This window comes from Stegastes partitus, unplaced genomic scaffold, assembly GCF_000690725.1.
Source record: "Stegastes partitus isolate 25-593 unplaced genomic scaffold, Stegastes_partitus-1.0.2 Scaffold161, whole genome shotgun sequence".
NCBI classification, from domain to species: domain Eukaryota; kingdom Metazoa; phylum Chordata; class Actinopteri; family Pomacentridae; genus Stegastes; species Stegastes partitus.
The window spans coordinates 485792-512884 of NW_007577892.1; the positions used below are offsets into that span (position 1 = coordinate 485792).

General features: G+C 41.1%; 1 protein-coding gene across 1 annotated transcript; it reads right to left on the bottom strand.

Annotated features, from left to right (window-relative positions):
• Positions 1-1496: 1496 nt before the first annotated feature.
• meis2b (Meis homeobox 2b) lies at positions 1497-25822 on the bottom strand. The gene is made up of 13 exons (XM_008279512.1): positions 25554-25822; positions 24948-25180; positions 24222-24363; positions 23911-23961; positions 23566-23616; positions 23275-23421; positions 19774-19888; positions 11323-11462; positions 7752-7828; positions 4311-4369; positions 3997-4086; positions 3275-3365; positions 1497-1676 (listed from the first exon to the last, which is right to left on the bottom strand). Exons 1-12 carry the CDS (start codon positions 25563-25565, stop codon positions 3307-3309), a joined length of 1176 nt encoding a protein of 391 aa, XP_008277734.1. The 5' UTR covers positions 25566-25822; the 3' UTR covers positions 1497-1676; positions 3275-3306.
• Between the last annotated feature and the right edge of the window lie 1271 nt (positions 25823-27093).

Sequence of the window (27093 nt, forward strand, 5' to 3'; positions counted from 1 at the left end):
TAATAATAATAATAATAATAATAATAATAATAATAATAATAATAATTCTGAATCGCTAAAGTGAAATCCTTAGGATTTTAACTTTTCAATCGTGTGATCACTTCGATCGATTAATATTTATCAGTAATCATAAAAGTGCAGTTAGACCTTCTCCATCTCGCCAACAGCCTGCTCTGTCTGCTGTTTTCCTTGTCAACAGAAACCACAAAGGATCGTTACTGGCTGACAGTGATGAATGAGCTGTAACTGGTTCAGTGGATCTATCTATTTATTTAAAATGTGTAGTTTCTGTATGCATGTATTTTCTCTTGTGGTGCTGATAAAGAGCCATGAAACCAGTGGGCAAAAACCTTAAAAATCAAAAATTTTGAGTGTCTCATTAATAACGATGGGATTTATTCACGTTTTCATAAACGAAGTGACTCTGCCGTTTACCCCCCGTTAAACAATTCTCTCTGTCACACGCACGCACGCTAACACATCCCAGCATTACACACCGTATAGACCAAAGCTTTTACCAAATTCTACGGGCCGCTGCGTCTCCAACTTGGCGTGATTTCCTTAAATTTTGAAGCCCAGCATCCACCATTTCTGTCTCCATTAAACGAATACTGCGAGACAACTGCAATCCCGTCTCGAACTGTAGCCGGCTACGTGACCTGCTCCATCGAGTAATGCTGCTGCTTAAACCATCGTCCCCAGTCCCCACACTGACCATTCCTGTCTGATTTTTCAAAGCAAAAAAAAAAAGTAAATTGAAATGATAACGCTGGTCCCCTCTTTACAATAAACACTTAGGCTCCATCTTTTGTTTGTCTTTCTCAATTAAGTCTTATTTAGGTTTTCTTGTGTTGGGGTATTTAAGATACTTAAATCAAATGAGATTATACCTTCCATCAAGTCTTGTTTCCTCAACAGTTTCAGTAACTGTATAAAACACAAAGAGTAAAAACAGAATAAAGAGATGTAGTGCACAGAGAATAGAAACAACCATTTTTTCTTTTCTTTTTCTTATAAACTTGCTTTGAGTTGGGAATTTTAAAAAATGTCAATGCTTAAAGTTCACTTTAGCTTCTAGTAATCACAAGCGCAAACATGGAAAGAAACAACCAAACAAAAAGCACAAATATGTACAGCGCAACAATGAAAACTCTCAACCAGCCCTTACATTTCTGAATAACATATTTCACTGTTTTTTTGTTCGTTTTTTTGTTGTTGTTGTTGTGTGTGTGCCAGCGTGTGTGATTTTCTTCATACAGTTTCATTTGGAGGGGATGGGAATATTTAAGTTTTGGGGGGTGAAGCTGAGCACAGAAGAAAAAGACAAACATTATTAAAAATATAAATAAATAAATACATTAATTAATTAATAAATTGAGAAGATGTATCATTCTGCTTTGCTTCACTGTGGTCCTTGATGGTTCCAAGTATTTGTATTTTCTGTGCAGCTGCTCACACCAAGTTCACGTAAGTCAAAGTTTGCCGGCCACCACTGAGGTTAGGCATTTCCATGGTGATCCTCTCGAGGCTTGTGCTGTGCTGGCTTGGGCAAAGTGAGGTGGAAGTGGTCAAGTCAATGTATGGTCAGGTGGGTGTGACTTGGCAGCTGCAGTGGCAGTTCTGGTGCTGAGCTGCACAGTCAGATGGAAGAAGATCCCTGAGCCAACCATGGAGACCTAGACATACAGGAAAGTGGTTTAGCACGCATAAATTTAGGCTTGGGCCAAAACTCAACTGGCCTTCACCATACTCCAGTTAAAAATTTTCCCCTTAAACTGCAAAAGAGATGCAACTATAACAACTGTGTGGTCTTTTGCATTTCAGAAAGTACCAAAGGCGAACCAAAAATAAAACACTCATAGTTGAATTCATATGTACATACATACACACACACACACACACACACACACACACACACACACACACACACACACACAAATTTGTTAAATCTTGTGTCTTATCTTACATGAGGAAATAAAAATAGGAAAAGGGTCTTTGTCCGAAAAAATATCTTCTGGAATGAGATTGCACACTTGGTTTGATTTTAATGTTAGAATTCTGCATTTTCTAACAGAATAATGTTTTTAATTAACTCAAATTGTGCAAGGAACAACTATTGGAATTATTGGAACTTAACTGAATCTGTGTTAAATTACTTTCTGATTTTTTTTCTTTTGTCATAAACCTCATAAAAATGTGATTTTGAAATTTTTCCTATTGCATTTTGAAATCCCAAGCATGCAAAGTTTAGATGTGTAGTTCATTATTAGGCAGAAAACACTTTTTATTTATTTAAATTGCTTTAAGTTATTGGATCCTCAAGAAACGTCCTCTCATCTCGCATGTATTACTGTGAATGCACAGCAAAATGACAATAAACTTGATTTGATTTTATTTGATATGTTGGAGCCAGCTGTATTGCTATTGCAGCAGAGAGGAGAATAAAATAGTCACGATTCAGTCATGTATTCGATAATGGCTAAATGTTATGGCTTAGGTTTTATCGAGCATTTGAAAATTGTCATTTTACTCCAAATATGGCTCTCATCATTCCTGCAGTCAAGAGAAAATATACTGCTATGTTCAGCATATGCTGTTGCCACAGATCAAATTAGGGGAGGCAGGAACACTTGACTTTAAAATTAATTACTGTAACTAATAAATGATCATTCAATGAAAAATAATTGTATAAAATATTCTCAAAAATATCTATAGGTAGAATTTATTCAGATTGAGAGTATATTTTAGATGAAGCATCCCACAGCAGATTACTATCTGCTGTATGAACTTCATTAACAAAGCTGGGGGGAATAATAAGACAGGGAAGAGGGGGCTGTGCTGGTAAAAATTGGCCCAGATAAAAAAGGGAAAAAAGCAAATGCAGCTCCTATTTACATATAAAGAGCTCTATTAATCAAGGTAAGTGTCATTACAGTGTGGCTCATTGAGCAGTGGCGAGTGGGTGTTAAATAAAATTCTTTGTGCTTGAATGCCTGCGGCAAGCAATATGTCTTGATTTGAGAACTGTCAGCAGTGGTGTGGAGCTGATGGAGGCTGGAGGGGGAGGAGGGGTAGTATTACCCCAACTCTTAATCAGATTGCAGAGAGAGCAGTGATGGAGTAAAACAAAAATGGAGGAAAGGGGGACAGATTGATGGAGAAAAAGGAGTAAATGTGTGAAAATAGAGCTGTGGAAGAAAATGTTTTAACCCAGACCAAATAGAATTAGTGTGAAAAGGCAGTCTTTTAAGGGGAAAGACAGCTATAACTTCACCTTGTTGTAAGGCTTGCCTCAGTGAAGTGGATTTACATGTAGTGCCACTGTCCATCCATGCCCATATTCATACCCATACCACTTATTGGCCCTGGAATGCAAAGTAAAAAAACCTTTAAGGACCAACAACATGACAAACCAGTCACAACATAATCACTAATCTTCAGTTTTACAGAGACCATTATTCTTTACAACTACTGGCCACATCATCATCTTGTTGTTTAGATACATTTAACATAACAAAACAGAACATGTTCAGTCTATAATTGCTCATTGACAGCTGTATATAAGGAAGAGCAATGTAAAATTGCACTGTCAGCTTTAGGTAGGTTGGCTTACATGTATGTACATGTATCCACTTGTGGATACATTACACTCTGCATTTTACGCTCATCCACCAGCCTGCCCTACTTATACTGATTTTCTGCCTTGCAACATAAAAAACCTATTATTTCCTGCATTGGAACTGAACGCTGCCAGTGGATGTAAATGCTGAAATGTACTGTCATCATTATCACCATCAATATCATCATCACCAACGTAATTATATGCACAAATAGGTCACTTTGATTTCAAAGGTTCATATAATTAATAATTGAAAGGATTCTGTTCAGCGTTCAGTATGCATTTGTCATCACTCAAATTGTGCAACTAGATAAACAGACACACAAAGCAGTATTTTGCCCTTGATGTTTGGTAAATGTAAATAAGATCTTGGTCACCTCCTGGCCGGAGACCCATGTGCTGTTGCCCGTCAAGGACGAAGCCTCCCATTGGCTGGCCATCTGGACTGTAAGTTGTACCCTGACTTACTGTGAAAGGACAGCAAAAACAAGACTGTCATGGTGAATCTGCCTACTGCCACCACTCCTATTAAAGACTCAAGTCTCTTAGGACTTTGGACACAATCTGTTTCATATTTAATGCAGTTTTCATCTTGTCTCCTTTCATGGTTTACATTTCGATTTACTTGATTGGTATTTTGAAGAGAAGAAAGTATTTCGTACACTGAACACTAAACAAACTGCACCTTTACCTGCTCTGTTGGACTGGTCAATCATAGGCTGGACTATTCTCCTCCTTGCATTGATAAACCTGGAAGGTAAAAATAAATAAACGAAATTAACTCCTTGATGAACAAAAAAAAAAGTATCACACAAAAAGTTAATTAAATTGCATAAAGACAAAAACTGGAACCCCACTGTGTGTCTCCAAGGATCTCACTAATTAGCTGTTGTATTTTTTCCTATTGACATAATCTAGATTATTAGCAGAAATTCGCACAGTTTAAAAAATGTATGGATTTGGGTATAGCCCTATGGCCTCAGGCTGGGAAGTGCTTAACTGTTATACCAATATTTTGCTATTGATAATCCAGCAACCTGGTGGTATGGTGAGTTTTCATGCTTTGATATCTGGATTTGGTAGAATTTTGACTTAAGCCTGTGGTTTTCTTTGTTTATGGATTAGAGATGGGTGGCTATGTAATTAGGTGTTTTGGAAATCTGATAGACTCAAAAGCAAACTCTTCCGTGAAGACTAGCATGATAAGACAATGTCATCTTAATTAATCCAAAATTGCACCTATGCAGGCTGCTAGTTGAATTTTATTTCACAAATTTAGTCTAAAACTAAATCCAGAATGTGTGGTTGGTCCTATCTCTTACTAAGATGTCCACAAAGGCAGCTTAGCCTGGCCATGCTTTAAATTCATCTTGCCATTAATCTAAAATGACACTGTGAGGAAAAACAGGAATGTCTCCTCTTTTAAATCTTCCGTTGTTTTACCACAGTGTTGATTCCCTCTATACAGGCTTAGAGTCACCATAGTCACTATAACAAATTTGGATATACAAAGACTGCATTTAGTTGTACTCTATATATATATATATATTGTGTGTGTGTGTGTGTGTGTGTGTGTGTGTGTGTGTGTGTGTGTGTGTGTGTGTGTGTGCGTGTGTGTGCGTGTGTGCGTGTGTGTGTGTGTGTGTGTAGACATCCATGAACTACCGAATGGTACTATATGAGCAAACCAGTCATACAGATAAATGCAGAGAACTGACTCAAGATCAAGGCAATGAGGAGGGAAGTTAGCTAGCTATCAAAGCCACAGAAAGGTGTGATGAAGAAAGGATTACCAAGCACGGCATTGTATAAAACCACTGCTTAGTGACTGACAGACACTGAAAGCAGACTGCAGTAATTTCAAGAACAAGACCCAAGGACCATCATAATAGCAGCCATCCAGGAAAAAATGTCAAGAATGAAGTCAGAGACAGCACCAGGCCCCTGCCAAAAACCTGCCTTTGCACACATGGAAGCTTGTGTTGGCCATCATAGTGGCTACGATAAGTGGGCATGTGTTTAAATACATGAGCAGCGCCCAGAAAGGAATTGGTAACACCTGGAAAACCAAGCACCTGCTACTGGTAGACAGAGCAGTCACTCAATACTGTAAGACCAGAAAGAACACTTACAAAGACAGTGTACGACTCAGTGTCATACACATGGATACTGGAGTGCTTGGATATGTACAACAACAACAGGACACTGAGGGTCTTAATGAAAATCTCAATTACCACTTTCAAATATACACTCTGTTCTGTTAATCAGATGGCAACTAAACGGGTTGGCTGCACGTGTAAACGTGTACTGGTCGCTTATCTGTAAAAGCCGGCAACCTTACTAGGTCGGACCTATTAACATTTCTGCATCAATTTGAAGACGGCACATGTGTGAACTGAACCTTCGCATGAATGAATACACATGCAGAATTACTGTGAGCTGTGTGATGTGTTTAAAACACAGAATTTTTCCACACTCCAGCATCAATATTTGACCAACAACATCAGAGAGAGGCTTAATGCACAGTTTCTGTGCCAAAATCACAACACACCTTTTTCATGCACTTTGCTCTACAATTTCAAATTTGAGACAATAAAATTATATGTCCACAACAATAAAGCCTTTCTGCAATGAAGACATACACAAACAACACAAAGAACAATGATACTCACCAATAATTAATGTAATCCAAGTGTTTTTCCTCACAAGATGTTACGTTCTTCCTGCTATATAAAACTATTGGCTTTGAGCTTGTTTCATACCTGCAGCATCAGACAGCAGCAGGATTCATGTGTGTGTCTCCAAAGAGAGAGAGTTGCTCACATTGGCACATTAAACAACAGCACAGGTAACTTAATAAAATTTTTGTAACTATAAATTGTACCGAGAGCAGATCATTCCGGACCAAGACAAGACATGAGCCATTAACACATACGCCCTGCCAGTCATCAGATACCCCACTACCCCCTGGAAGGAAGAGATAGAGGCCACTGATATCAAGACAATTAAGCTCCTTACGATGCTTGAAGGGTTTCACCTTAAGTCCAGCACTGTACACTAAGCGGAAGGACGGAGGCCGAGGACTAGTGAGTGTCAAGCCCACTATCCAGGATGAAATAAACAAAGATCCAGAAATATATCAGGCAGATGTCCCCCAGTGATGACCTGCTATTGGAATATCTCAGGCAGCAGAAATCTGATAATGAGGAGGAAGATAAAGAAGAAGGACCATCATGGAAGGACAAGCCCCTACATGGTATGTACCACTGACATATAGAAGAAGTGGCTGATATCAAGAAAACATAGAGAAACATTAAGGCTGTGTACAGATGCTCCTAAGACAGTTCAGCACATGACATGACAGTGCAATGTAAGATGAATGCTAGTTCAGCATACATGGAGCGCCATACCCACGTAGCTGGCATTGTGTACAGAAACATCTGCACTGAATATGGACTGGACGTCCGAGGATCAAAATTAAAGACACCTCCAAAGTTGATAAAGAATGGCTGAGCTAACATCCCCATCCAAATTCAGACTGATAAACTGGTGGTGGCTATTCAATCAGACATTGTGGTAATCAATAAACAGAAGAAAATGTTATAGTGATAGATGTATCGATCCCAAATGACAGCAACATCAGGAAGAAGGAACCCTAGAAGCTCGAAAAATATCAAAGGATGTAGAAAATTAAGGCAACAGTGGTGCCAGTGGTGAAAGGAGCACTGTAGTTACCATATACAACCCTAACCCTAACCCTATATACCATATACATGTAGTGCAAAGATGAGCTGTGGTATTTTGACAATTAAAAAAGGCTAAATTTGATGACCATAAGCAGGCATTTTGAGATACAAGGGATTTGTTGAATATTTATTTTTGATAGATGCCAGAGATGCCTGTATTGTGGAATTCTGTAATACGTTTATAGAATTGATGTGTTCTTGTTTTTAAGTAAGTGGCAACTCTCTTACTAACCAGGGCTAATATAAAGACAGAATATGTGCTCTAAAGTAGAGTAAAATTTATGTCTAAAATGTATTTCACAGACCGCAGACATCAGTTGTGTGGGCTGCTATGACAGCAGTTAGATGGTATATTATGGTGTAAATCCAGTTTGGCAGTGACTTACCAGTTGTTCACTTGAAGAATGGTGAGACCTGTGTCTTGTGCTAGCTGCTTTTTTTGTTCTTCCGAGGGGTATGGGTGCTGCGAGAACAAAAAGAAAAAAACAATAACTAAAGAAAAGCAAAAGTCAATGCTTTAACCAAAGACAGCTTTAATTGATATAAAGCATATAGGGGCAATTTGGTACTTCAAGGAAAAATCCCTATTCAGGAACGATGATAACATTCTCACCCTGTTTCTCTCATACAAATCAATTCCTGGAAGTGGATGCACAAGCCATCCATTCATCCATTATCTATACACCGCTTAATCCTCACTAGGGTCACGAAGCGCCTGGAGTCTGTCCCAGCTGACTTAGGGCGAAGGCAGGGGACACCCTGGACAGGTCGCCAGTCTATCACAGGGCTACACTTAGAGACAGACAACCAAGCACAATCACATTCACACCTATGGACAATCTAGAATCACCAATTAACCTCAACATGTTTTTGGACTGTGTGGGAGGAAGCCGGAGAACCCGGAGAGAACCCATGCTGCATGGGGAGAAAATGCAAACTCCACGCAGAAAGATTCCGGATGTCATCACCAAGACGCAAACCAGCAACCTTCTTGCTGCGCGGCAATGATGCTAACCACCGCACCACCTTACAGCCCATGCACAAGCCAGCTCTAGTAAAATGGATGCTGACCAGAGTTTGCCCCCACCCCAAACACGTCAGGCTGAAAGCATGTGGCGTATCACAATATTTGACATTATTTGACATTGCTTGACAAATGAATGGGTGAAACAGAAAGAGGCACAACGGTGTCTTTTGATTGGGGCCTCGATGAAACCAAGCCCCATCATCCCCCCCAACTCTCCCTTCCTTGGTCCATCCCCTGTCCCCTGTCCTCTGTGTGTGAGACAGTGGAAGGAGAGTGGCAGATGGCAGACAGCGGTGACCCCTGTACTGAAAGCAGGGTCACGGGCCTGTCTCTATTCTGCTGCTGTCAGGCCAGTAGCTGCCTCCTGTGGTCATCAGTGAAGGATGAGCTTCCAAGCACTTCATTTTTGAAGTGCCTTTCAGCCTTAAGTGCACGCAGACGCGTGCGCATGCATGCACACACAAGCACAAAAAGTCAGGTTTACCGAGTTGTGGGGACATACCAAGAAAAAGCAAGAGGTGGTTAATGGCGGCCTCCTGAGTGCTGCTACTCTGTTTGAATTATGGTGACACTGGGAGTGTTGTAAGTAAGTATGTAAACAGATAAAAAGTCTACATAATTTGGACATACCAACGCGCACACACACACACACACAGACATACATATATATTTAGAACTGCAAACATTCATAAAAGCACAAGTGTACAAACAAGCTCAAACACAAGAAATTGCATACACATAGAAGCGAGAGAGAGAGCGAGAGAAGGGTTTGAATATAAAAAAGAACGTAAAGTAAAAGTATCAACCTGTTAGTGCAACCAGCTGCAAAAGCTGCATCTCTCAGTGTCTTCAAAAGTGCCATATCCCATATTATTGTTAAGTGTGTCAATGCATAAGCATTGAAGCACACTTATTGTTATTCCTACACCACTGTTTTCCCTAGAATGTGCAAATCTTTGAAGTCCCTTCCTGTTTCTCCACTCACCCATCCCAAATTGCTGATGCTCGAGCACAGTGGCTAATCCATGACTGTGTTCAAACACTGTAAAACTGCTCCGCTACACAATGTCAAGTTGTAATACCGGGGTTCACCTATACAAGTTTGACTCAGAAACCAATTCGAAGGAAAACTATTGATGGGGAAAGCAACACACTGCAAGACAACAGGATTTGTTCCTTAGGTTTGTGAGGTATAAAACCCCAGAACTCAGAATCCATGTTTTTTAAACTGTCATCAGTACGCTGCAATTTCTGAGTGATAATGTTCCACCATGACATTGATTGCTTGCTTTGGTGATATTTCTGGCATTCCAGATACACTGTATGGTCATGTTAACAAGGTAAACAAAAAACAAAAAACAAAAAAAAAAACTTGATCTTCACCAGACTGGGTCTTTAAGGTAATTGAAAGTTGTTTGAGTTTTTGTCTTTTTAGTAAATTCTTGTCAAAAAAGCCCATCTATATTGACCATGATTCGACTTGAAAGCCATTAAAAGCAGAAAATGTCCAAGGGCATTCATACTTTTTATAGGCACTGTGTGAAACTAGGATTTTTGTGCTTGATCACTAATGACACAGAGTCAGTGAGTTAGCAATTTATTTATTCAACATATATTTCCCTACAGAATAGGAGGGTCGAATGCATGTCCCCTGAAATAATTGTGTCCAGTCATTAAATACCTTCAAAAAGTTTAAAAAAAAAAAAAAAGAAGAAGCTATTTTTCTCAATATTCAGTCACAACTAACACCAAAACACAATGGAATATCACTGGATGGATTTTGGACTTTTTGGATGGACTTTCTGCTTAGTGTTGGTGTAAATGCCAACAAGTAACAATGAGCAGAATAGCTGTGCGCGTGGCTCTATGTGTGTATAAAAGATTTTGGTCATTCTGTGTCTGCGATACTGAATTTAGTCCATGTTAAATTTCATGTGGCTCATATATGACACTTGTAATCTTCAGCAGGTTCCAAGGTTGCTCTACAAACTAAAACACGGACATCAATGTTTAAATGTGGATAGATGCAGGGTTGCATGGAAACTAACAGTTACGAACAGGCTAATGGGCTGATAATGAATAATATAATGAATCTAAACCTTTCACAGCTGTTTTCTCCTAAGAGAGGGATCTTGTAAGGGTCTTCAGAATAGACGACAAAAACGGAGCGGAGGGTACCGCTACCCCGCCACACACACACACACACACACGCACACACACACACACACACAGGGCTTCCAACTGTGGGCCTCACACTGCAAAGTCTGACAAAGCATAATCCTGCTCTTTTCACAATCTCAACGACTGATGCTCAATGCTTGATCGCTTGGGTGTTGCAAAAGGCTTTTCAGAGGCCAAATTCCCCTTGCACACTTTTCATAGGCACATCCTGCCATGGTAAACACTTCTGCTTAACAAATTAGGCCTGACAGGGAATGGGGAACAGAGGGGATAATTCAGTTATCCTCCTTTTTTATCTGGAAAATCTGAAGGTGGTCTTTGGAAAGGAGGGGATTACTATGAGTACAGGAACTGTGTGGGCCTTTCACAAACAAAACACTTTAGAGGTTATAGCACATCTAAGCACATCAGAGGTAGAAAGGAGGTGACAGTAGTATCTTTTGGACCTTAGATAAAAGGCTATGCTCCACTCATAGGGACTTGCACAGCCCTCCTACAGAAAGAACCAGTACTGCTGCTTCTGAATGGAAGGCTTCTGATGTTGATTTCTGTACAACCTCTAAACTGCAATTTCAAAATGGGCCTTAAGACATGAGTCTTTGCTCCATTTATTACAATTAAAAAAGGAAATTATTAAATTGTGAAATTACCATAGGATTACTCTTACAGAAAAGAAAAATAATAGATTTTTAAAAAGCCACATCTGGATGTGGTTTGTCTGGACAAGGATCTGGGGTAGATTAATTTACCGTAAGGTGCTGGAATAACCACGCTCTCATTATATTAGTGGCCACTTTGGGGAAGATGCCTCGTTTCTTCTGCCTTTTCTTATCCTGGTCATCCTCGTCTCCTGTGCCCGGTGATGCCAGACTGTTGTCAATGCCATCTCCTGCAATCAGAGACAAGAGGAGGCATGTTATGAGAAATCTTTAATGTAACCCTGTCTCCTTCACCCTCCTTCACAAAAACGTGCCAGAAAAGGGCAAACAGAAGAAGTCTACATTCCTCTGTGGCACAGCAGCACAAGATTCTTGCTCTCACCTCTGCTTGACTCCCTGCACACTGGATAATGAAGAGGAGTTTGTAGTGTGGGAGCTCAATAAAACCAAGAGCTATTAATTCAATCTGAGCCACACATTTGACATGTGGTAATGACTGCGGGAGTCGAGTGCCTGACATGAAATAATGAGCGTTCAAACTGCTGTCATAGTGCTATATACTCTTATTTATACGTGACCTCTATTTGAAATAAGACTCATCATTTCCTAAAAGAAGAAGGAAAAAGCAAAAACTGAAGTCTATACTGTGAACGAAGTACAAACACAATGACATGAAACCCTTCTTTAAGTCAGAAGCGAGATGTTCCTTTAGGGTACTGAGGCAGAATGAGGGGGTTGAATGTGGGTGGCTCGTTAGGGCGTGAAGCTATCACCCTTGCGTTCACTGACTGATCCCTCCTTACTCCTTCCATCACCAGCACCCTGCACTATTTTGGACTATATGTAGCACAGCGTCATATTAGGTTCTGAATCCTGGCAGTAGCAGCATCCGTTTGATTTCAGCAGGAAGCTGACGTTGAATAGGGGCAGGAGACTTCCTATAAGTTGAGATTTCCGCCCCTGCAAGCTAGCTCACTCCATCTCACATCACAAGGGGCACTCTGCTCCCTCTCCCTCTCTGCCATTAATTGTGCATCAGCCAAGATGATTTACTTTTAACAGTGGTGGTTATTTTTCTTGCCCTGAGGGCAGAGAAGCCTTGAAAGCCTGCCTGGAGGGCATGTGAATAATGCATCTGAGAGACTCCTCCCCCGAGGCGGGACAGGAACCCTACTTTTCTTAAGATTTGCCCTAGCATGTCTTTTTGTTTTTAGGGATGCATCAATCAAACACGCCTATATGAGCCATATTCATGCATAAATTGTCCAGCTAATAAATATTGACAATATGTGTTCTAAGGTTGGAGGCTCTGGGGGTTGTGGGAGTTTTGATGGATGGTGTCCAGTTCTGAGTCACAGCATACAGAGGTCGTACTGTATGTCCTCTACTCTTTACTTTGTTTTGTTGTCCTACATCTCTCATACAGTCTTTTGGTCAAGTTACTTTTTTTCGTCATAGGTAACCAACAAGTTTAAATCTTTTTTATGTAAAAGCACTACATGAAGAAGAGTTGGCGGCTCAACTTCTTAAACTTTTCTCTACCAGAATGCAATGCTAAACATTTCTAAAAATATATATATATTATATCAAACCAACCACTCAGACTAAGGTGAAATAAATAATGGCAATGTAATCATTTGAACGAGCTACATATTGATGTAAGTGCATATATTTGCATCAGAAAATGTATACAAAAATGATGTTGGCAATGTAACTTCAGTTGCATATTTGTTTGAGCATTGTGAAAAAATCTTCAGGAGTAATGTCTGCTGCACATCAATCTCTACAGCAAAACTAAATAAAACAATTAAGCTTTAACCTCCCTTAACAAAGCTGACCTAATAAATGAAGAGAACCTAAATGGGAATGCAGTTATTGAGTATTTTAGTAAAAGTAATATAAATAATTAAAAATAATGCAGGGAAAATAATTCATTGTAACTGATGCAAGCACTACATATCTTTAAAAAAAGAAAGAAAGAAAGAAAGAAAGAAAGAAAGAAAGAAAGAAAGAAAGAAAAAAGAAACACTTGCTCAGCTTAATGTCTAAGGAAGGCATGGCGCTCTCCCCTCCACCCTTTATCCTCAACATTTCACCCTGATCCACCTCCTCTCTTCTAGTCTCCTCATCCTTCCTTCTTCTGCTCTGGAGAGGGGAAAGCCGCAGGGCAGATCCTTTGCTACACTAATCGCTTCTGACTGTTCCTCGGCAACTTGGCCAATCTAAACAGTGTGTGACAGTGAAGTCTCTAAGTCATACACCCGTGCAAATCTCCTATGCCCCCCACCGCCACCACCACCACTACCCCTGCCTCTGTCTCAACCCCTCACCTCCTTGCCTGCCATGTCTGCATGCGTGACACTGCGGGGGGTAGGCTGAAGGGGGAAAAATAGAAGATGGAGCGCTGGGCATTACTGCAGGGATGGCTGGAGTATTGCCCTGGGGCTAAAATGAAAAACACACAAAAAGACATCCCCCTGAGATATGAAGAGAAGTCTGCCTATCCTTTTTACCCACCTCTACCTGTGCCTCTATTTTATTCTCAAATCTGTCCAGCTGTAGGCTCATACCATTTTATATGTATCTATGTTTAGGTCAGTCTAATCCTTCCTAACTTTGTCTTTTCTTGTCTATTATGCTTTTGTTTCTCTTACATCTCCTCCTCTGCTCTCTGTGGCTCAGCAGCTGGTCCACTACAAAACAAAGCTGCTGGGTGATGTGTCCATAAGACAAAGTGTGGAACAGCTAGCAGAACTGATTGTCGCACCCCCATCAGTGATGCAAAGCAAGCAAGGCTCATCTAATGAGTTCAGCAGGGCCTGATCCATCATCAGTGACACCTCACGATTCCTCCCCTTATTAGATGTGATACACAGCACGAGACTTGTCTAGAACATTTCCAACAAGGAAAGAAACTGAGAATCCTCTACATCAACATAATGATTAGAAACTGACTGGAAAGTGGAACTGTTTTCACACTGGCACTGTCACATGGCAGTGACGGGATCAGTTGGAAAAATCAGCTAAGAAGCTGCACATGCAACTGTCTGTAAAATTAAAGTTTCTTGGGACGTTAGAGAACTTTTTGAAGGTAGTGAAGGTGACCACTTAAATTTAAGTGATTCACCACATTGTAGGTAAAAGGGTCTGTAACTGATTCTTAATTTGGTCAAGGTACACAGATGAAACTAAGACTGTAAATTCTCAGTTATGGAGGTCATGGTAATTCTAGGAGCTTCAGTAGAAAGCAGCTAGTCTTCTCTTTTAGATTCGTGAAGACATTTCACCTCTCAGGTTTTTTTTGTTTTTTTTTAGTTTTAAAGGTACACAGATGACTAAAGTGTGTATATTGTGATTTTTTGTAATCTAAGTGAACAGACCCTATAAAAATAAAACAGCATAACCCCTACCAGTTATCAGTACATAAAATACATTTTTATTTATTTATTTTTTTCAATATACATATATTTTGGGGCTATTTGCCTTTATTTAGAGCAGTTGAGCTAGAAAGGAAGGGGGGAGAAGAATGGGGAGAGACCTGCAGCAAAGGGGAGACAAACCCACGACCGCTCGTCAGGGAACTATAGGCCCTATTTATGGGTCACCCGCTCAACTCGGTGAGCTATAGGGGCGCCCTACTTCTTTACCATTTTAAAGCAAATAAATAAAAGTGAAAAAAATGTAATTTTTAAATCAATACAAAAATACATGCTTTTATTTCACTCCATATCCAGCATTGTCCATACCCCTTTCTCTCTGGCCTACCCTTTCTAATCTTACTGTCTTTTTCCTCCCTTTTTAATGTCAACAAAGTGAGAGGTGCTAAAGTGGCATTAATCTCCTGTCTCTAGGCTCTGGATGTGTGAAAAAAAAAAAAAAGAGGCAACACATCCTGTTCCTTACATTCCATTTGTGAATGTGGCCAGGATCTTTGCAAGCCACTCCTGCTGCCTATTGTTTTATTTGGGTCTTTGTGATGGACTTTTTAAGCTGCCCCTTTCCAAACAATCCTGGGATAACTCAGTCTCTTTAGCGATGGTCAACAGCAGTCTCCCTGAGGTTTGAGCTATCAAAGACAGCTCTATTTGCAAATCACACAGTACAAGGCAACAACCAAAATCTGGAAGCTTATAAAGGAGCAGGCAGCCATGAGCTAAACCACTAGCCACATAGTGGATGGATCCATTACATGTGGTTAGCCAGGGCTGAGAGCCACATCACCGCCACTTTATTATTCCCAAATGATAGTGGATTTTAAAAGGTTTCCGTGGCATCCCACTACAGTGACGGAAGCACAGTTACATGGATTTATGTGGAAACAGGTATTGCTGTGTTGAGGCATGAGATGAAACACAGTGACAGTTTTCAAATATTATACTTTTATGACTTCTGGTTTTGGTGCAGTATAAGAACAGCAAATGCTCTGGGTTACAGGGGGAAAAAACTGGCCTGTTAGCGTAACTCAAAATGTTTTGGGGATTTGGAGGTGATACTAGGTAAAGGCACAGAATTTGTGAGTGTAAAAATATGCAACACTGATTACTGTAAATGCCTAACATTAAATGTTCAATTCAGTAAAAAATCCCTTCGTCTATAACCACCAATCCAAAATAGCATATGAACATAATCATTTGGATACTTGAGATTTCAAGATGAAATTTTTTTTTTAAATCACTGTGGTCATTGCATCCATACCTACTCAGTATAGATATGAATGCATACCTTGTTAAAAAAATAAAAGACTGTTTCAATTAGTCATTTTAAGCATGTGATGATATCCGGATGACAACATTTTTACAACTCAGTGGAGGCCATCTACCTTTTACAAATGTGATAATCATTATTCACTCCAACTGTCCTGTCTATCCTTTCAGGTTGTGTGATTGACTTTTCGCTGGCATTGGAGAAGCAGCAGGTAGCATATAACAGATTCTGCAGCATGCAACCACAGCTCTGATCATTCTGCCCTCTTTTCCCTTTGTTCCTAACCATAGAGTGTCCTGCCCTTACATCCCTACAGGGTGCATTCTGCACCCCCCATCCTCTATGCATTCTCTCCCAGGTCGAAAGGGCACAGACCATAGGGTTTCCCCCTTCTGTTGTTTTAAAAAAGCCCAAAGGAAAGAAGCTAATTACACTGCAGCCTTTCTCAGCTCGCCTCTACACACAACTTCTAAAAAATAAATAGGTTAATTAAGATTTAACACAACACAAATGTGACTTTCTCAGTGAAGTTCAGAAGCCAAGATGATTCTCAAAAGTCTTATGTGTACAGTCCAAGTAAGATACTTCATCTATTTCACATTGTCTCCTAATCTTCTGAGTTTCACTTGTTTTGCAAAGCATCCTCTCATTGTTTCTTTAATGCTCTGCTCATTGCTGCCTCGTGGGCTGGGGATTGAAAGTTGCTATAATGTCGATTCTATTTTTACTGCAGCCAAAGGGGAGGGAATCAAAAACAAGCCATAAAGCTTTTATAGCCTCCAATTAGCACATCAGAAATCACAATAAGGGCAGGACACAACAGTGACGCAAGAAGGATCAGGGCTGGATGGCATCAGAGAGACAGCAGCAGACAACAAAAGCAAGCAAGTATAGAAGACTCAGAAGACTTGGTTATCAATGATAACTGGCTAGTAACTAAGAACCCACACTGGCTGTTGAAGGATGGTTCATGTTGAAGGGGGCAAAACTGCAAGGGAAAATGAAAAATGTTTGTCTTTTTTGTATAACTTGAATTCAGTTTAAATGAAATTCCACAGTGTTCAATTTATGTTTAACATCCTAGTATTTAAAATGTATACACACACAGGCAGCTGTGGCTCAAGTGGTGGAGTGGGGTTGTCCACTCTAGAGAAAGGTCTGTGAGCACCTTGCATGGCAGCCCTGTCACCATGTGGGTGTGAATGAGAAACACATTGTAAAGCGCAGCAAAAAATTGCTATAAAAATGCAGACCATTTTTCACTTGAGCACACACATACATACACATAGATATTTAAGTGTGTGTACTTTATTTTCCCATATAAGGCCAAAACTAGCAGTGTCCATCCATCCATCCATCTTCTTCTGCTTTATCCAGAGTCGGTTCGCGGAGGCAGCAGCCTTAGCAAAGCCGCCCAGACTTCCCGATCCGCACACACCTCCTCCAGCTCTTCCGGGGGGACCCCTAGGCATTCCCAGGCCAGTCGAGAGGCATAACCTCTCCAGCATGTCCTGGGTCTTCCCTGAGGCCTCCTCCCGGTGGGACGCGCCCAGAACACCTCCCCAGGGAGGCGTCCAGGAGGCATCCGAAAAAGATGCCCGAGCCACCTCAGCTGGCTCCTTTTGACGTGGAGGAGCAGCGGCTCTACTCCGAGCTCCTCCCGTGTGACTGAGCTCCTCACCCTATCTCTAAGGGAGCGCCCAGGCACCCTGCGGAGGGAAACTCATTTTGGCAACTTGTATCTGCGATCTTGTTCTTTCGGTCATTACCCAAATCTCATGACCATAGGTGAGAGTAGGAACATAGATTGACCGGTAAATCGAGAGCTTTGCCCCTTTGCTCAGCTCTCTCTTCACCACGATGGTCCGGTACAGCAACTGCAACACTGCAGATGCTGCACTGATCCGTCTGTCAATCTCACGCGCCATCCGCCCCTCACTAGTGAACAAGACCCCGACATACTTGAACTCCTCCACTTGAGGCAAGGACTCTCCACCAACTCGGAGAGGGCAAGCCACCATGTTCCGGTCGAGAACCGTGTTCTCAGATTTGGAGGTGCTGATCCTCATCCCACTCGCCTCACACTCAGCTGCAAACCACCCCAGTGCACGCTGAAGGTCCTGATCTGATGAAGCCAACAGAACAACCTCATTTGCAAACAGCAGAGATGAAATTCTGTGGTTCTCAAACCGAACCCCTTCCTCCCCCTGGCTGCGGCAAGAAATTCTGTCCATAAAAACAATGAACAGAACCGGTGACAAAGGGCAGCCCTGGCGGAGGCCAATGCACACTGGGAACAGGTCTGACTTACTACTGGCAATGCGACCCATGCTCCTGCTGCATTCGTAAAGGGAACGGACAGCCCTTAACAGAGGGCCCCAGACTCCATATTCCTGAAGCACCCCCCCACAGGACGTCACAAGGAACACGGTCGAACACCTTCTCCAGATCCACAAAACACATGTGGACTTGTGTGGCGAACTCCCATGAGCCCTCGAGCACCCGATGGAGGGTATAGAGTTGGTCGAGTGTACTGCGACTGGGACAAAAACCAGACTGCTCCTCCTGAATCCGAAGTTCGACTCCTCCTCTCCAGTGCCCTGGAATAGACCTTACCGGGGAGACTGAGGAGTGTGATCCCTTTGTAGTTGGAACACACCCTCCGGTCCCCCTTCTTAAACAGAGGGACCACCACCCTGGTCTGCCAATCCAGAGACACTGTCCCTGACTGCCATACGATGTTGCAGAGACGTGTCAACCAGGACAGTCCCACAACATCCAGAGACAGGTATTTAGGACGGATCTCATCCACCCCCGGAGCTTTGATGGATGAGTCTGCCTCTGAGTCCACAGTCTCTGCTTCCTCTTCGGAAGACTTGACGGTGGGATTGAGGAGACCCTCGAAGTATTCCTTCCACTGCCCGACGACCTCCTCAGTCGAGGTCAGGAGGTCCCCACCCGCACTGCCGACAGTGTTGGTGGAGAGCTGCTTTCCCCTCCTGAGGCGCCGGAATTTCTTCGAGGCTGACCGATAGTCCTCCTCCATGGTCTCCCTGAACTCTTCCCAGACCGAGTTTTTGCCTCTGTGACTGCCGCACACTTGGCCTGCCCATACCTGTCAGCTGCCTCAGGAGTCCCACAAGCCAAAAATGACAGGTAGGACTCCTTCTTCAGCTTGACGGCATCCCTTACTTCCGGCTGAACTAGCAGTGTGTTACTTTTGATTTTCCACAAATACTTAAATCAAACCATGATTGGTACAATACAATTACATCACAAGAGTCTAAATGTTTCAATGCAGTTTCAAAATGCACTCTGCAGTGTCATTTTTTCTGCTAGAGGAGTAATGACTTTTTAAAAATCTAGTTATTGATTTTGTTGGTGTAAAAAATGGTCAGACTTAAATGTCCCAATTACTGACAAATTTTTTTCATACAGACCACACCCACATTGCTGAAATTATAGAGGGAATGGCTCGAGTGTAATCAGTATTACCTACAATCTGTCTCCTAATGCATTTTGACCATGTGTATGATTCTACTCTAGATACAAATATGCATGTACTGCATACTTTGATAAATAAATAAATGTAAAAATATTCCTTTCAACAAATGATTTCAAACAAGATGTTAAAGTTAAATACAGATAATGCCTGCACGAACAGTCCTCCGTTAACTTAGATTGTCTGTTTTGGTTTTTTTTTTATAAACTAAGCCTATCAGCTTTCTTGAAAGGATCCCCCCAAGGCACCAGGTAGCACAGCTCATGCCTCAGAAAGCAGAGAAGTCAAAGCTTTGATATGAAGGAGAATCCAGAAGTTACTGCAAGCACTCTTACCGAGTTCACTGGTATTGTCACCACTCTGCGAGACATGTCCCCCGCTGGATGGTCCTGGGGTGCCTACAGAGGGTGTGGAATGGGTGTCATCCATGTCTCTCCAGGACGCTGGGTTCTGAGAGGTCAAGGAGAGGTTCACACACCAGGGAACAAGAGATAGGGAAATGGAGCAAAAGGCGAGAGAAGAGAAACAGATGAGGACGGTCCAGTAAGGTCCAGTTTGAGGTCCATTATGTAGTTTTCCGAAGACACAAAGACAGTGTGTTGGCATTATTAGCATAGCAAGGCAGCAACCAAGTTGTCAAAAATGTGAGACAAGAACAAAATTGCCATTCTTTCTTATAGAAAGGTTAAAGTAAAGCTACAGAAAGAGTAGAAGCAAGAGTTTACACGGCAGTTTAGCAGCTCTGCAGCACTTGGGCCCTCTGAGGTGTTTCTGTGACCAGTGTTGAGGAGAATTGCTGTATTTATTGGGCTGACCAGCCTGGCCACTCAGAAAGACATAAGACTAAACTAACAGCAGATCTCCCTCTTCAGCCTCTCTGCGTCAGCTGTTTGCCGGATGGTGATCAGATGAAGAGCTTGGCAGATGACAACAAGAAGCACAGGGACAATGGCGCAGTGTGAATGAGTCCTCTCAATGATGGACCCTCTTTTCTTATCCAGCCCCACCATAATTACAACTCCTCCATACACACAGCTACTTAAAGAGGTGTCATGTGTTTTCATGTTTATCAAGATAATAGGCTTGCTTCCTACTGCCCATCTGTTAAAACCCAATTAACAGGAATGGAGCTGAGTGTACAGACAGGAGCAGCTTGTTTATTAGATTCATACACAGATGAAGAGAACTGAACCAAACATTGATGCCTATTTACCTTGTACAGTAGTTCTGTGCCTCATACTTGCATCCATTCCTTTCCATCCCTACACCAAATGACCACCAGCAGCAAACATAAGGTTAAAATACTTATCGAAATTTACTTAACAAATTGTACACAAGCTTTATGTTATAGCACCCTTCTATATTAGAAGGACCAAATGAGAGTGGAGTGGTTCTGTGTTGCCAGAAAAGTATAGGCATTGTTTAATGAAATTATGGGATTTAACTACTGCATTAGTTCCTGTGAAAAGAAACTAGAGCAGTTTAAGGAGGAGTTACAACCACTGCCAGTGGATTAACAGATACTCTAACTTTTTAGGTACATTTTAGTCTATTTGCTACTCTTGCACAGAAAGGAAATTTGACAAATTTGACTTTGGTTTTGGGGGCTAATTTTAGGATTGAACAGCTGTGTTTTCATGTTTAAAGCACTGACTGATTCCTAAACTCCCTGTTTTGATTCATCTATCCATCCATTGTCTATACACCGCTTAATCCTCACTAGGGTCATGGGGGTGCTGGAGCCCATCCCAGCTGACTCAGGGCGAAGGCAGGGGACACCCTGGACAGGTCAGCAGTCTATCACAGGGCTACACTTAGAGAAAGGCAACCAAGCACACTCACATTCACACCTACAGACAATTTAGAATCACCAATTAACCTCAGCATGTTTTTGGATTGTAGGAGTAAACTGGAACATCCGATGAGAACTCACACTGCACAGGGAGAACATGCAAACTCCACACAGTAAGATCCCAGGCCCAGGCCAGGACATGAACCAGGGATCTTCTTGTTTTGATTCCAATCATGTGATTTCTTCCCTGTCAACTCTTAACATGTTTCTCTCCAGTAAATACATAAACACACAGTTTGTGTATTGCTTATGCTAACTGTGAAGGTTTCTTAATATTGTACCAGTGTGAGGGTTACAGTATTGTCTATGTCTGGTGTCAATTACAAATGCATGAAATGTGCATGTTCCATGATGTTTCAATGTTATTTCTACACATTAATATGTTGTAAAATTTTTGACCTCTATTGGAGAGATGGAACACCATCTTTTGATGGTGGTGGAGAGTACTGGCTAACATGACTGTCCCATAAGTATTAGAGTGAGATCAGTTGACTGTGAAACTCAAAGCGTTTAAGTTGCACTGATCAAATCATTGAGCCCTTGTCCCCTGTGGAAAGGGGCACACACACACACACACACACACACACACACACACACGCACACACACACTCAAACCCACACAAGCCTTTTTCTGTTTTAATTTTGTTGTATTTAGCTTATAGCTCATGGCAATCAGGTATCTCAAATTATTAGGACATTTCCTGAGGTCAATCAAAAAAATAAAAAATACAATACAGAATTGGAAATTTCTGAAAAGTATGTCAATTTATGCACTGAATAATTGATTGCGGCTCCTTTAAAACAAATGGTGAAGATCATCCCATGTTACTGCTGAGGTATTATTGAAGCCCAGGTTGATTTGATAGCAGTCTTTAGTTCATCTGTATTTTTGGGTTGGGTGTTTCTCATTTTCCTCTTGACAATATCCCATCTGGGTTTATGGGGTTCCAGTCAGGTGAGTTGGTTGGCCAATCAAACCCAGTAATATCCTGATGAGCAAACTATTTGGTAAAAGTTTTGGCACTGTGGGCAGTGCTAACTCCTGCTGGGAAAGGAATTTGACATCTCCATTAAACTTGTCAGCAGATGGAAGAATGAAGTGCACTAAAATTTCCTGGTAGAGGACTGCTTAGGCTTTGGACTTTATAAAACACAGTGGAATTAGAACCAGATTGAATAGAATTGTATAGCTAGATTTTGTTAACTTTAATCGATTCAAATGCTAGGAGTCAATATAAAAATGTTTGAATTAGTTTTTTTTGTTCTGTTTTGTTTTGTTTTACACACAAAAACACCTGTGAACTTTTTTCTTTCTTTCTTTCTTTCTTTCTTTTTAAATCCCTGTGAATAAAATGCAAATCATGCCAGCCTTAGTGGTTAACATGCATTACAACTCTGCTTTTTGTACCTCGGAGACAGTAGCACATTATGCATCAGGCGTTGCATGGCATTACATTACCTTATACACACACACACACACACACACACATAAATGAACATGTATTGTTGCTTGACACAGCATCAAACAGCAAACAACACCCAATATAAACTTTTAGCATGTTTTATTAGATTTTTAAAATGAAATCCAAGCCTGACATCCTTTCAGTTTCACTCTTGCACTATCAGTAAAGATAATATTTTTACATTAAAGGAAGGGCCCTTGTCAGAAACCCTAAAAGGCAAAACAACACTTTCAGGCAAGGAATCCAACAAAATCTTTGTAGCAATTTGAAACCTACCTTCTTCTCAAGAGCACTTAATTTTATTGAGCCCTTGAATGGACTCCAATTTGCAATTTGGCTGTGTCCTATCAACAACGACTTATACGAATTATAAAATATTACGGTGAGTGGCACTTAATACTTAGGAAAAAGGGTCTTCTGGTCATCAGAGAAAATGATCACGACCTTCAGATTTGGGAGGGAAAAAAAGAGGCAACTATCGGAAGCCTTTCCATGAATTTATAGCAAGCAGAGTGACTCACATGATCCGCGAGGTTGGTGGAAGATCCCGAGAGGTCATCGAAGTCCGACTTGCAGACGTCTCGTTCCTCTATGACGAGGTCGATGGGCATTTTGCCTTTGAGGCAGCTGATGTACCGGTGGCAGAAGTTATCACATAACTCATGAACCTGTGAAACCAATTTATTTATTTATTTAATTAACTAATTCTCCGAATTTCAATTGAGCACCATAATAATAAAATGTGAATTCAAACAAACAAATCAAATGGTTGTGCCTTCAAAAGTGTGGATAATCAGAGCGACAATATTCACCTTCTCTAGCTCCAAGAGATGAAACCGTAGAACTTGAATCGCTTGAATCATCTAAAAATCAGAATTATTTGTATTCTTTAAAAATCCAAATTAAAATATCTGATAACAGAACACGACATGGTTTTAGACACGCTCGATGTGTGATGCTATTGATCACTATGTGTTTTTGCTCATTTACACCGTACAAATATTAGTTCTATTTTGTAACGACACTCTAAATATGTCCTGAAGGCACGAGGTTGCCCCGAGCAAATCTGTAACATCCCGCTGTGCGCAGAGAGGAACACGGGGCAGAAAACAGCTGAGAATCAAAGGAGAGCGAAGGAAAGAGAAGAGAGTGCTCACCAGATTATCCAGCTCTGGGTTGGAAGAAAACAAAGGTTTTTCTGCGCGCATCTGAAAGAAAGGAAATGAAAGGCGTCCGTTGATGCTTCCCAACTGATTCAGTTTTTAACTTCAAAAGGAATAAAATAAATTGGGCTATAGTGTTTCAACAATTCATCATAGAGATTAAATTATAACGTAGTTATTTGACTCAAGACATGTTTTGGTGGGATACACATTCGGCTGCAGTACTGAAGATGTTTTGTCTTGTGTCATTCAAGGCTGCTTTAGTTCCACTATGTGCAGCTCCCTATAACTGTGCGCCGTCCTACCTGTTTAGCAAACACGGCTATATCTTCATTGAAGGAGTCGGAGGAGCACACGTCTCCTCCCGCCACCCCAGGCTCTCTGGGCGTGCAGGTAGCCAGCTCACACTTCTCGAACACCAGAGCCAATAGAGGAAATAAAGGGTGGCTGCAACACAGGCGAAAGTGGGCCCGTGTGATTGTATAATCATTGTCAGGCATGAACTTTAGTCTATACATCACAGCACCGGCAGATAGGATTTTACATACAACTTGGCGAGTTTAATTTGTGCAAAACATGTGTGTACTGCGATAGAAAACAAATGCGCCGTCCGGAAAGGATATATATTTCGTTTCCAACGCATTCTGCTTAGAGATTTGTGTCAATTCTCGATCATACTGGACTATAAGAAAAGTAGTTTCATCTTATTTCCAGCAGAAGAAAAAAGAAAAAAAATAGAAATGCATCAACATTACAAAAATCACTGTCAAGAGCACAGTATAGCATTGGTTGTAAAGGGGAAATGAAATTCATTTATTTTACGCCTATGCAAAATGTATGTGAAAAATCATTCTGTCTTTCTGCTTAACAGCTGAACTGAGCCAAGCATTAATTAAAATTTAAAAAAAACCCTATTTAATTTACAATTGTTTTTACATCCCCATACGAAAAATACCGAATTATTATCATTATTATCATTATTATTATTGTTGTTGTTGGTGGTGGTGGTGGTGATTTTGGTATATCCACACCCATAGATTTGATCCTTGTCTCTCTTCAGCACGTCGTTCACGGCGCTGCCCATGCTGTTCGGTAGGATATTGTGCGGCGCGTGGGCTCCATAGTGCTGCGTCGGGTGTGGGGGAGGCCCGTGGTTCAGGTGGTGAACCTGGGGCAAGGGCCGAGGGGCATGAGGGTCTCCATACATTGAGGCAGGAACTCCGACTCCATCCATCGCGCCTCCGTAATGACCGAGCTCCTCATACTGGGATGAAAGTTGAGGATAGCATTAGAGCACGGACAAGTTGAGGAAACTTTTCATCTAAATGCATGAAAAGAAAAAAAAAAAGGTTTAGATGTAAAGGTAAACAACAATACTCCACCATTTTGTTTCTCGTAGTCAGGTATTAGACCTCGTACCCCAGGTACAGTTTATACTGTGTATCAGTATAGTGCAAAAACAGTCGCTGATCAGCTCTTTTTGCGTTAAAGTCCACACTTGTGAAAAATACGGTGTGGACTTTAAATTACCATAGGTTAATTACGTTGGTTTGAAGCATGTAAACGCATCTGTGATTAGCAGGAGTAACCATTTACCCATTTAAATAATGGCAATTCAAAAAGCATCTTAGAGTTACCCTTTGCGCCATCTCCGTGTAGTTTCCTGCCGTGTAAAGAGAAGTTTGGTGTTGATGAGTATTTCGATTAAAAACTTTTAAATCCAGCGGGGAACTCTATTCCTGTTCGACTCTGTGACATGGAGCTTGTCAAAATTGATCGAAAATTATGTTAAAAGATCAAAAACAGGTAGGAAACAACATCTGTCCTCGCGTTAACAAGAATGCCAAAACGCGCAATGATAACTGGCAACCAGGTTTCGAGTGATTCCTCAATGAGGGGATTAGAGATAATCTGTCAGATCTGGGTCTTTGATCAAGTTTTCAGCATCTGTTTTCCCTCTCACAAGAAGACGCTGAGGGTCCACGAATTAGTCATCAGTTAAGTGTGTCCTCTTGTCCATGTCTCTCCGCGCCTGCAAACTCACTGTCCATAGACCGGCTGTAGAGCTGCTTATCGTATCGCTGTGTGATGTGCAGGGCAAGCACATGACGAAACGCGGTGGCGACGGGCGGGTGCAACCAGTAACTTCCTTCTGACAAGGGTATGTGTTTTAAAACGTTGTCTTCTGGTTCTTACTTTCAAAATAAACCTGGTCTCCTTCAACTTAAGTTTTCAGCAGTTGAGTGCAAATGTGGAATACACAATATGTATTACAAAAACTATAGAAACCCTTTTCCCATCGCCCCTTGCATGTTGTTTTTCTAGACAGTCAATGTAACGCTCTTAAATGATTTCAGATGCAGAACCTATAAATTTAGCTGTCAACCTCAACATGAAGGGTGTGCAGTCGATATGAAGAAAGCATAAAATGGAGAGTGATCACGTTAAGATAGAGTGAGACATCAGTGTTTTTATCCAGCATAGTATCAAATGTAGTGGTTAGCTGTAAGTGGACATCCTATTGTCACAAGCACCTGGTCTAAAACCTTCAGCTGCAGCTGCTTTATAAGGCAGCTTATTTCTTGTTTATTAAGGCGGACTTTACATTCGATGGAACTGGCATTTGTTCTGTTTTTGAACATCTTTGACACAAAATTGAAGTATCTTGTTTACTGTGTTGGATTAGTCTACCTAACTGACTAAAGCACATTCTGCATACTCTAAAGGTAATCTGACAATGCTGGGTGCCTGACAGAAGAAAATAAAAACTCCTAAACCTCTAAAACAATAGTGTGCATTGAAAAGCAGCAGTAATGTAAAGTATAACAGATTGTAAACAGACTATATAACAATAACAACAACAACAAAAGATCTGTTGTTGACCCTGTAGGATACCTTGATCAGTTAAATGAGCGACGGATCCTTTCATATACTGTCAAAACAAAATCCATAGTGTATCTGACATAATATTAGTGGCTTCCATTTGATTTCCAATTTAAAAAATAAGCTTATTCTCTTCACAATGTTCAGTTTTAATGCCTTTATTTTGAAGAGAACACCACCCCGAATCCGGTACAGATGTGTCTGTGTATGTCTGCTTTTTGACGCTCTTCTCGCCTTCTGAATTAATTGGGGCCTGAATGCTGGGCCGGCTTTCAGAGCCCTTCCTATTGGATG

Excerpts from the sequence above, each read along its gene's own strand:
- meis2b (XM_008279512.1), bottom strand. Across the intron at positions 7,829-11,322 it reads GGTTATTCCAGCACCTTACG|CACCCATACCCCTCGGAAGA; the intron begins GTAAATTAATCT and ends TTGTTCTCGCAG. Across the intron at positions 4,087-4,310 it reads TGACCAGTCCAACAGAGCAG|TAAGTCAGGGTACAACTTAC; the intron begins GTAAAGGTGCAG and ends GTCCTTTCACAG.